Source organism: Oncorhynchus clarkii, chromosome 11 (genome assembly GCF_045791955.1).
Source record: "Oncorhynchus clarkii lewisi isolate Uvic-CL-2024 chromosome 11, UVic_Ocla_1.0, whole genome shotgun sequence".
In the NCBI taxonomy this organism is placed as follows: domain Eukaryota; kingdom Metazoa; phylum Chordata; class Actinopteri; order Salmoniformes; family Salmonidae; genus Oncorhynchus; species Oncorhynchus clarkii.
The window spans coordinates 23,684,589-23,696,681 of record NC_092157.1 but is presented as its reverse complement, the minus strand read 5'-3'; the positions used below and the strand labels follow the sequence as shown (position 1 = coordinate 23,696,681).

General features: G+C 43.8%; 1 protein-coding gene across 1 annotated transcript in view; it reads right to left on the bottom strand.

The window, feature by feature from the left end:
* Positions 1-12,026, bottom strand: part of LOC139420386 (cubilin (intrinsic factor-cobalamin receptor)) — a 53,213-nt gene extending 41,187 nt beyond the window's left edge. The window contains exons 1-18 of the mRNA XM_071170433.1: positions 11,484-12,026; positions 10,886-11,012; positions 10,202-10,336; positions 9,942-10,043; positions 9,740-9,843; positions 9,505-9,631; positions 8,598-8,766; positions 7,710-7,841; positions 6,986-7,081; positions 6,425-6,549; positions 5,813-5,999; positions 5,525-5,643; positions 5,000-5,234; positions 4,660-4,841; positions 4,343-4,505; positions 3,900-4,090; positions 3,284-3,440; positions 2,193-2,368 (exon numbers count right to left, since the gene is read on the bottom strand). Coding sequence (XP_071026534.1) covers positions 2,193-2,368; positions 3,284-3,440; positions 3,900-4,090; positions 4,343-4,505; positions 4,660-4,841; positions 5,000-5,234; positions 5,525-5,643; positions 5,813-5,999; positions 6,425-6,549; positions 6,986-7,081; positions 7,710-7,841; positions 8,598-8,766; positions 9,505-9,631; positions 9,740-9,843; positions 9,942-10,043; positions 10,202-10,336; positions 10,886-11,012; positions 11,484-11,608 — 2,652 coding nt within the window. The 5' untranslated portion in view covers positions 11,609-12,026. The remainder of the gene's footprint in view (positions 1-2,192; positions 2,369-3,283; positions 3,441-3,899; positions 4,091-4,342; positions 4,506-4,659; positions 4,842-4,999; positions 5,235-5,524; positions 5,644-5,812; positions 6,000-6,424; positions 6,550-6,985; positions 7,082-7,709; positions 7,842-8,597; positions 8,767-9,504; positions 9,632-9,739; positions 9,844-9,941; positions 10,044-10,201; positions 10,337-10,885; positions 11,013-11,483) is intronic.
* Between the last annotated feature and the right edge of the window lie 67 nt (positions 12,027-12,093).

Sequence of the window (12,093 nt, the reverse complement as noted above, 5' to 3'; positions counted from 1 at the left end):
ATGAGGGTCTGCTATACAAATTGATGGAAAGTGGTGTTGGGGATTAAACATGATCAAATAAATGTACACAAACAACAAGTGTGCAGTTAAAACTGGCAAAACAACACACACATTTCTTTCCACAGGGCCTTAGGGTAAGACAGGGATGCAGCTTAAGCCCCACTCTCTTGCATATATACTGACTAGTACAAGGGTACTAGAACAGTCTGCAGCACCCTGCCACACCCTACTAGAATTTGAAGTAAAATGTCTGCTGTTTGCTGATTATCAGGTGCTTCTGTCCCCAACCAAGGAGGGTCTACAGCAGCACCTAGATCTTCTGCACAGATTCTGTTAGACCTGGGCCCTGACAGTAAATCTCAGTAAGACAAAAATAATGGTGTTCCAAAAAAGGTCCAGTTGCCAGGACCACAAAAAACAAATTCCATCTAGACACCGTTGCCCTAGAGCACACAAAAAAACTATAAATATCTCATCCTAAACATTGGCGCCACAAGTAACATCCACAAAGCTGTGAAGGATCTAAGAGACAAGGCAAGAAGGGCCTTCTATGCCATCAAAAGTAACATAACATTTGACATACCAATTAGGATCTGGCAAAAAATACTTGAATCAGTTATGGAACCCATTTCCCTTTATGGTTGTGAGGTCTGGGGTCCTCTCACAAATCAACAATTCACAAAATGGGACAAACACCAAATTGAGACTGCATGCAGAATTCTGAAAAAATATCCTCCATGTACAACGTAAAACACCAAACGCATGCAGAAGAGAATTAGGCCGATACCCACTAATGATCAAAATACAGAAAAGAGCCGTTAAATTCTACAACCACCTAAAAAGAAGCGATTCTCAACCCTTCCATAACAAAGCCATCACCTACAGAGAGATGAACCTGGAGAAGAGCCCCCTAAGCAAGCTGGTCCTGGGGCTCTGTTCAAAAACACAAACTAACCCCACAGAGCCCCAGGACAACAACACAATTAGACCCAACCAAATCATGAGAAAACAAAAAGATAATTACTTGACACGTTGGAAAGAATTTACAAAAAAAGACCTGAGCAAACTAGAATGCTATTTGGCCCTACAGTGGCAGAATACCTGACCACCGTGACTGACCCAAAATTAAGGAAATATTTACTATGTACATACTTAGTAAGCATAACCTTGCTATTGAGAAAGGCGACTGAAGGCAGACCTGGCTGTCAAAAGAAGACAGGCTATGTGCAAACTGCCCACAAAATGAGGTGGAAACTGAGCTGCACTTCCTAACCCCCGGCCAACTGTATGACCATATTAGAGACACATATTTCCCTCAGATCACACAGACCCACGATTTGTGACCTGTTGCCACAAGAAAAGGGCAACCAGTGAAGAACAAACACCATTGATAATACGACAGGGGTTGGGTTAAATGCGGAAGACACATTTCAGTTGAATTTCCCTTATTTATGTTTATTTATTTTCCCTTTTGTACTTTAACTATTTGCACAACGTATATAGCCATCATTTTGTAAATGTCTATTCCTTTGGAACTTTTGTGAGTCATGTTTATTACAATTTTTTATGGTATATATTGTATATGGTATATTATTTCACTTTTGTTAATTATCTATTTCAGTTGCTTTGGCAATGTAAACAAACTCAGCAAAAAAAGAAACGTCCTCTCACTGTCAACTGCATTCATTTTCAGCAAACTTAACCTAAATATTTGTATGAACATAAGATTCAACAACAGACATAAACTGAATAGGTTCCACAGACATGTGACTAACAGAAATTGAATAATGTGTCCCTGAACAAAGGGGAGGGGGGGGGGGGGGTCAAAATCAAAAGTAACAATCAGTATCTGGTGTGGCCACCAGCTAAACTTAGTACTGCAGTGTTTCTCCTCCTCATGGACTGCACCAGATTTGCCAGTTCTTGATGTGAGATGTTACCCCACTCTTCCACCAAGGCACCTGCAAGTTCCTGGACATTTCTGGGGGGAATTTCTACATGATTCCATATGTGCTATTTTATAGTTTTAATGTCCTCACTATTATTCTACAATGTAGAAAATAGTAAAAATAAAGAAAAACTCTGGAATGAGTAGCTGTCCAAACTTTTGACTGGTACTGTATATTCATTGACAATGTTTGACAATCAGAGGCAGAATTCAAGAATGAAAGGCTGGAGTGAATTTTGAATACCTCAACAAAGTCATATACACAGGAGCCACTCTCGATGTCGAAGGTGAGGAAGTTGAGGGTGACAACGTAGCCCTGTGGTTGGTTGATGACCCACTCACACTCCTTGTTGTGGGGGTAGGCATCAGGGTGGTAGGGGGACCGGATCTGACCTGTCCCAGATAAGGTGCCACCACAGCCTGGGAAAGAGAGAACTCCATTGAGACAATTCTAGATGGCTATGCACAAACTAATTGGAAAAGGAGGTCAAGTTAATGAATTTTAATGGACTGCAAACCAGTGGCCAGATAATGAAAATGAACTGTAAGGACCTGTAAGAGAGCCTGCTAAATGACAAAACTGTAAATGGTCTTTTGGCTCAGATCACCATACACAACTGTTACACTTCACATACTGTATATGCAAATCCGGAGCGAAAAGAACCAGCATTGAGAACTTTGACACTAAGTAGTCTGACAGGCCATTTCCAGGTGCAGAAGATGGAGTGGAGGGTGGGCCATTAAAGTGCACACACACACACACACTATTCACGGTGCGCGTCAAGAGTGTGTTTAATCACCAGAGATTGCCATTGCCGCAGGAAGACTTAAGGTTCAATAAGAGAGGTAGAGAACATTGAACAGAACACGACTATGTCAATAACTCAATTGTGCTGATATAACCTCAGTCTCTCTCTCTCTCTCTCTCTGTTAAATAACACACAGGCCAGGCATACAGACATATGAGATGGCCACACACACACACAAAGCTGCATGGTGGGGGAGGGGGCAGAAGAAGCTGAATACACAACCCTTTTTATCCTTCACATAAAAGCCTCACACTTTCAATAAGCTCTGCGGGGCAGCTGTGCTGAAATGTGATTACTACAGAGGTAGAGATCGAGGAGACGTGAGGACTAGAGATTTTAACTGCCTGGAGACCTCGTGAGAAGCACTACATGGATGCAGTACATTATCAGTAACCCTATATGTCACCGGGTCATGCTTTTTTGGCATATCTGAAGAGCTTGGGTTTGTTGGGGTTTTCCAGTGACAAGACAGTGAAGAGACAGTGTTTTGCCACTAGTGTGGTTAGACAGCGCTTGTGTTTCTCACCGACTTCGTATGTGGCCCTGAACCCGGCCCGGGTGATTGATCCGTCAGACTTGAAGCGGATCCAGAGAGCATTGGAGGAGGACAGGATGGGGGCAGGGATGATGTTGCCACAGTACTTCCCAATCAGAGGGTCTGTCTCTGTGGAACCGTCACGGACCTGGGAAACACAACCAGGAGAGTCAAACACGAACAATGTTACGAGGACACAGAGATACAGGTACACACATCATAGCTAATCCCCCTCCCAGAGACAAAGCACCTTGACACCACCAACAATCTCAATCACAAACACATACATGCACACACACAGTTTTGTATTGCTATCCTTGTGGGGACCAAAGAATTTATTCCCATCAAAAATATTTTTTTCCTTAACCCCAAACCCTTAACCTAACCATAACCCTAACCTTACCCCCCAAACTTCTAACCCTAAAACTACACCTAACTGTAATGCCTAACCCTAACCTTAACTCTAATCCTAAACCTAACCTAGCATTTTTCATTGTGGGGACTGGGAAATTGTCCCCAAATGTCAGAATTTCTTTGTTTTACTATCCTTGTGAGGACTTCTGGTACCCACAAGGATAGATAAACAAAAACACACACACTACTGTACCTCCACATAGTCAAACACACAACCGCTGTGGGACTCCAAGTCCATGTGCGTGAAGTTGAGCGAGACAATCTCATTGGCCGGCAGGCGGATGACGTAGACACACTGGCGGTTGTGGGCGTAGTTATTGGGCCAGTTGGGGGAGATGATGATGCCCTCGCTCTCTGTAAAGGTTCCTCCACAACCAGGGTCAGCTAGAACAGAGAGAGACAGACACATGACCTTCAGTTGGAGAGGGAGATCCTTTAGAATAGCCTAGTCCCAGACCACTTTGGGATGTTTATGGAATTTATGGAATGACCATAGGAATGAGCAAAACAGCACAAAGATCTGGGACCAAGAAAAGCTGCATATGACATTGCAAAACATAGAGAATCCTTGTAATAATCCTATCCTTATCAAAAGGTCAGTTGTTAACAGTAGTTGATATGACAGAGATCTCTTACATGGAGAGGTGGTGTATGTGATGTGGAAGCCACGGTCAGAGTTAGAGAAGTCCGAGTGGAACCGGATCCATGCTGCAGGTCCCGTGGTCTGGAGAGGGGCGGGAGACACATTGTGGCAGTACTTCCCTAGAACCGTATCTTCTGGGAGTAGACCATCCCGAATCTAGAACACAGAACCAAGGGCAGACAACCATTACAGTAACAGACCTAGAACTTTCACAGTTGCGGATGAAAATGAAAAATCTTAATATTCACATAATGTGTGGGGATATATATATATATATTCCACAGCTGAAGGGACATGTTGCCTGCCTCACCTCCAGGTAGTCATAGTTACAGTCAGGGTGGTTTTCCAGGCTGAGGGTTCCGAAGGCAAAGGTGATGAGCAGGCCGGGGGCCACGTCAACCGTCCAATAGCAGTCGCGGTTGGGTGGATAGTTGCCAGGGTAACCAGGTGAGTTGATGTTACCGTAGGGTTCGGTCAACTCCCCGCCACATACTGGAGGTGGAACAAACAGGTACATATTGCCGTGAGGAGAGGACTGCACATGGGTAACGCCTGACTAAGCTATTTCAGGTAGATTGCAAATAATACATTTTGTCTAGGTCTCTTGCTAACACAGACACGCACAGGCACACACAAGCACAGACACACACCTGGTGTTTGTGAGGTCCAGGCCACAGTGAAGCCGCCTGCGTTGACGGAATGGTCCGAGCGGAACCAAAAGTACAATGCATTGTGGGAGCTGAAGAGCTCTGCGGGGGAGCTGGTACCGCAGTACTTCCCTAACTGATAGGCCGAGGCGCTCTCGCCATCGTGGATCTGAAGGAAGTCAAAGTTGCAGTTGGCACTGTTCTCCAGCTCAAAGTGAGGGAAGGTGATCCGTAGAATCTGGGAAGAAATTAACACCACAGTATTAACACAGCATTAAACAACTATTCCACTTCTCTTGTACTCACTCATCTTCTATAGCTACTTGGCGTGCACAATGAATAGAACAAATGTCACATATTGTTAGGCATTCAAATCAACAAATGCTTATTCCATGGGATACTGCATTACTACTGATGTAACAGCATATGCCAAACTCTTTGTTAGACTGTGAGTCCAGTCTTGTCATGTGTACTCTGGTCCGGGACCTGCCGCGTGTAAGTGACTGTGTGGCATTAGATTACACCGACCTTGTTGACGTCTGTTCTGATGACCCAGGCACAGCTGACCTGGTGGTCATACTGGTCACTACCAGGGGTGTTGGGGTAGCTGAATGTACCAGCCGGGCCAGTCAGGTAGCCTCCACACACTGACAGCACACACACACACACACACACACACACAGGTAAGTGAAGCACACAGTACACACACTGTACAAACACAGCAAAACGCCCTGAAATAAGTCCATTTCTCTTTATCATTCCATAAAGACACAGATATACATGCAAAGCAGTGACGGCACAAACACATGCACACACCTTGCTGTGCGGTCTGGCAGGTTGGCCCTGTCCACTGGTCAGTGCAGGTACAGGTGAATCCATTGAGTCCATCGTTGCAGGTACCTCCGTTCTGACATGGGTTGCTGGCACACTCATTGACATTCTGGTCACAGTTCACCCCTCCCCAGCCAGGACTACAGGTACAGAGATACCCGTTGGAAGTAGGCTGGGGGGATACAGCAAAAATGTTACCAAAACCCAATTATAAACAGGGTTTTTTCAAGCCCTGAATGCTGATTGACTGACAGCTGTAGTATATCAGACTGTATACCATGTATATGACAAAACATGTATTTTTACTGGTCTAACTACGTTGGTACCCAGTTTATAATAGCAAAAAGGCACCTTGGGTGTTTGTGGTATATGGCCAATTTACCACGGCTAAGGGCTGTATCCAGGCACTCCGCATTGCGTCGTGCATAAGAAGAGCCCTTAGCCGTGGTATATTGGCCACATACTACACCCCCCCATTCCTTACTGCTTAAATAATATACTGTATAGATGAAAACTGGACTAATCATAGGTTAAGGAGTAAAATCCTGGTTCTGAGAAACTGTGAAGCTGCTAGAGTCCCATGTAACCCACGCTCACCACACACTGTCCGTTGACACATGGATTGTTGGTCTGGCAGATATTGCTGCTCTGGGTGCATCCTGTTGGGCCGTAGCCATTTCCTGTGTAGTCTGGGGGACAGGTGCACACTGGGAGGGTGGAGCCTGGAAGCACAGAGACATAGTCAGGATACCTGATTAACTCACTCACCATAACATTAAAAGACACAGGGCATTTACTGGAGTGGGTATAAAGATGAGGGATAAGGGATACAGCACAAACAAGGACAATTTGTTAGAGAAATAAACCAAATCTCCCTAACTACCATGCAACAAAAGTATACTACATTTCCTCCCATAGGTGAATAGATCATTGATCTCTGGTGTTTCTGCTCTCTCAGCACTCACAGCCTCTACTCATAAGATAGCTTCATAATCTAGTCTCCTGGCTGTAACAGTCTTCGTAGTGGATGTCAGCCATCGGGAGGTGAGAGAGAGCAGAGCTGTCAACGCCTGCTATAATGGCCCTGTCTTATCCTCACAGCCAGTGGTCATTAGGTGCCGTAAAGGTAGATGTGTGTGTGTGTGTGTGCACGTTTACCTGGAGTGGAAGAGCAGGTAGCAAGGGGGTAGCAGCCTCCATTGTTATTGGCACAGATGTTAGCCTGAGTGCAGGTTCTCCCATCTCCTTCATAGCCTGGATACAGATCAATCAATTAACCAATCAATCAATCCACCAATGAACCAGTGGGTCTATACATTAGTCAAAAAGCAAGATTTTGAATGATAAAAAAGGGCCATAAAATACTGTTGAGCACAATGACTAATTATGAGAGACAGACAGGGACAGACAGAGGAGAGGTCGACAAAGTGAGATTGAAAACGAGAGAGACAGAAACTGAGCCAGAGGGGTATACACACAGAGATCTCTGAATGGGGCTAGCGCTGAACACACTACATAGTCAGGCATCTGCTTTTCATCAGAGCTATATTACTGAAAACTACCAGGAGTCAGCTAGCATCCACCTGCCAGCTGGCATCCGCCGTAACCACGGACAGGAAAACAAGGACAGCTTTCTTCTGTGGTACACCAAATCCACCAGCTCAGTTTTGACTTTCAAACCAAGGGTTGTGTACGGACACTCTTACAGTAACCTGAGTAAGACCATGTTGGTCTAAATGTTGTGTATGTGTCACCCAGAGATCAGTTGTAGCAACAGAAAACCTTTTCTAACTCCTAGAAAAATACCAGAAAACAGTACAGAGAGGAAGGTAAAGAAAGAAGAGGATCCAGAAGACATTCCTCCAGATACAGATAATGGTACCTGGAGGACAGGTTCCACAGTGGAAGGAGCCCATGGTATTGAGACACTGGACCATGGGAGTAGTGGAGCATCCTCCGTTATTAGTGGAACACTCATTCACATCCAGACAGCTGTAGCCGTTGCCCTGCCATCCTGGGGGAATGCACAACAAACAGTGCTAAGGACATTTACTGTAATACAGGAAATCATTGTTTATTACACAGTTAGGCAGTGGCATATTATTCAAGGTTAACATTCACATTTAGTTTACAGATGCATTGTTTATTGTAATGATATACAAGCAAGCATAACATTTATTCTTTACTGATGCACACACACACACACACACACACACACACACACACACACACACACACACACACACACACACACACACACACACACACAAAGCATCATAAAGATAAACACATCTTCACACATAGAACAGCCTGTGTTCCTCTGTAGAGTTCAGTTAATCACGATGGGGCTGTTCCCAGAGTAAAGAAATACGACCCAGATCCCTTAATGTCAGAGTATCACCTGAGAGGGGCAGTCCCGCTAGGAGCTAAGGACAGCCGTTTCCAAATGATATTCAATAACGCTCACGAATCGCAAATCTTGTGCTTTCTTGTACTTTCCCAAGTTCAAACCCTAGAAATACAGTAAAGTACAGATTTGCTGGAGCAATGTCTTTGTCTTAAGAAGTACTCTTGTATAACTGAATTTGAGAGCACTTCGACTCAAGATCAAAACATGCTATTTTGGAAGATGGAAGAAGCATCCATCTGGCAACCACATGGAGGTAACCAACCATGACAGCCATTTTGGGTCAGCAAACATCAGTTTCCTCAGACCTAATGCACAATACCATTGATGATAAGGAAACTGTGAGCACTGAGCGGCTCTCACCAGCAGGACAGGAGCCGCAGTAGAAGGATCCCTGGGTGTTGTAACAGGTCACAGGGGGGTTGGTGGAGCAAGGCTTCTGGGCAAGGCTACACTCATCCACGTCTGAGATACAGGCCGGGTTGCCGGCTGGGGCCATCCAACCATCATCACAAACACACTTAAACTTGGGCTGGAAGGAAATAACAAAACATGGCATGGCCTGGATTAATGTCAACTCCCATGAATAGAATATGTACAGAATGTGTACCGAGCACATTTAGATGCACTAGTAGTGAATCAATAATGTGAAATGACCTGCGTTATAGAAATACAGTCATTCTAGAGTCATTCTATTTCCATGACGATCATGGCCTACTGAGCCGAGACTCAATAAGATTAGCAAAGGGCCTTTAAAATAAAAAAAAGAGGACAGAGGCATCTTTGCCTATAAATAATTGATTTGATTCGATATTCAAGGGGTAAATGGTCATAGCTACTCCCATGTAAGACCACCAGCACTGTACTAGTGGTAATGGATCGGTCCCTACTACTCAAAACCAGGTCTCAGATCTATCATCACTATGAAAAATAAGTGTTTCATTGCTCTAGTCTACTCTAATAAAATGATATAAACATTAAGGCTATGGTAGCTAGCAGTGCTAAATCTAATCCAGTAATTGCTTTCTTCACAGGGCATTTATCACATTAAACTAATTGTTTGACGCCAAGGGACCAGGGTGAAGACGTTGGCTGAAATAAATGACCTTGTCTAGACAGTCTTCATTAATTAAATGAAAGTATCTTTGGCTAGTTAAACAGGGCAGGCGACAGCTAAGTAGAAGAAAATTGGACAATTCTGTTTTTATACAGATGAGATCCATGAAATCAAATAGGAGACCAACACTGTTGAATGATGATTGACAGTTACCACGTTCGGTGTGATTCTGTCTGCGTCAATGCATGTCCCATGGACACACAGGTCCTGGGTAGCACCCTGACAGTCGTCATAGCGGGTTGTACACAGGGTACCAGACCACTCTGGTGAACAGGTGCAACTGGAAGAGAAATACAAGAAGACAGATTCAGTGTGTGTGTGTGTGTGTGTCTCTGTGTGTGTGTGTGTGTGTGTGTGTGTGTGTGTGTGTGTGTGTGTGTGGCCTCACGTAAAGGATCCAGGGGTGTTGATACAAGTGGCTCCATTCTGACATCCCTGAGAGGTCCCGACAAAGATCTGGCACTCATTCACATCCACAGCACAGATGGGACCCTGCAGACACACAAAACCAGATTTAAACAGGAATAACACATACATGCAGCTTCGCGCACACTCTCTCTCACTCCGTGTCAACTCCAGTGTCCACTTACCCCCCAGTTGCTGGGGCACATGCAGTGAAAAGAGTCCAGCAGGTCTAGGCAGGTTGCTCCATTCTGACAGGGATTACTGGTACATGTCTTTCTCTGGACCATCTTGGAGAGGCAGGAAGAGAGAGAAGGAGAGGGCAGAGGGTGAGGGTGAGAGGAAGAGGATAAGGGGTTTGGAGTTAGGGAAATTATTATTTGTTATAAGAGTAAGATTCATCATACTCAATATGTAGCATGTAAGAAGTAGGCCCTACTGTACTTACCTGTTCTAGTGCTGTCACTTTAGTTTCAAGTGATGACACCTTTGTGTTGAGCGTATTGAGTTGGTTAGTGACATCAGGGGACGTTCCACCTCCATTTTGTTTTATATTGTCGATGTCAGCTTTGTTGGTTTTGATCTGAAATTATATGAAGTAAGAGGTAAAGAAGACTTGGTATGGAAGTTTTGATGTTACATGTTTCTTCATTATTAAATTAATGTTTTTAAAGAGTAATAACCATGCTACAATAAAATTAGATATTAATACATTTTGATCTTTGGTCAAATGCTGGTTGAATTGCAGAGTCTGCTCTTTCTAAGTTGTTAATGATTCATAGTATCATGTGAAAACACTCGCTTGTAGAGATGTTGAGAGACAGAACAAAGTCCTGAACAGATGGAATATTTTGAAGAATGTGCTTTTTGGACATATTTTCCTAAAGATAGTTACGTGAACAAGATAAGTGGATAAGAAAACTAAATAACTTCCCAATGTTCCAATTACCATATCTATGGAGATATCCACCACTTGATCTGATAGGATTTCTACAACTTTAGCTGGAAAAAAAACTAACAAATGGATGGATGCCTTTTGAAAAGATGGTACAAAACATGAAAACATTTGTACAAATGGTCTGTCAATGTGGATATGTTTATCCATTTAAGACTCGCGTGTGTGTGTGTGTACCTGACTCATCAGCTGAGTGAGGTCCTCATCTCCCACTTTGACACTGCCTGACCCTGAGGTCTGGAAGCGGATCTCTTTGTTATGGGTGGAAAAGACCAGGTGACCGTTCTCTGATACCATGCGTGGCCTAGGAGGACCAGATATTTATTTCAAATCATTCATTTACATGTGAACAGATTTAATGTATCAACATTTTAATTGTATATACACACAACACGTACCACTATACAGAAGATATGATATAGCATGTAGGTTAGGCACTAAATGCTGTTAATTTTTTTGGGGGGGGGATTTCGATGACAAATGAGCTCATTCTCCAATAGCAATAGATTAAATGCACCCTTTGGAGGTGATGCTTGGTTGAGCTTCGAAGATCAGAGTTGCTTGACTGAAGCGAACATATTTCCCGATAACTACATTTCTACCCGTTGCAATAATGCAAAGTTTATGTAACAAATTCAATCACTTTAGATAATTATTACATTACACAACTGCTTTTATCAGACACTGCATTCCTGCAGATTAACAAAATAAACTACAACCACAATTCCAACAACCACTGGCCATCACTAAAATCCTCTTTCATCACCAAACTCACTGGTCATTACTGATGTCCCTCTTGCTGCGAGGTCCTTGGGCGGCGTGCTCCCCTTGGTCACACTGTAGTCCAACCAGGAAGAGGAGGCCGAAGAGCAACCAGGAGAGCTGCTGTTTCCGAGCCATGCTGAGAGAGTCTGGTCCCTGGACACCTGCTCTTCAAACACTATACTGCCGTACAGATCTGATATAACACTAATGCCTCTAGAAAGGGACAGGGGAGGACAGGGGTGCACTTTGTCCCTACTGGTCTTCTTCTGGAAGCAGGCATTGGCAGCGACATAGAACCATAAAACACCCAAACCTACTCAACGATGAAAGGGGGAAGGCATTTTAAACACAATTATATACCGGTTATGTCCTTTTATTGGGTGACTGACACGAGCCATCACATGATTTAAGAGATGAATAACCAGAGGTTAAGGATAGGCTGGGGTGAACGTTAGTTAGCTAACAGTAACACATGCAGGGACCTGGCTGTTTGAAGCTTATTCCTTAGTGTATGGTTCAAATGAGTGTACGGTCCGAATGAGATGAGGAGTTTCTCTCATGTATAAAAGATGAAAGGTTTTTGAACTTCCTTGACAAACGAGAAAGGCTCAAATCATATT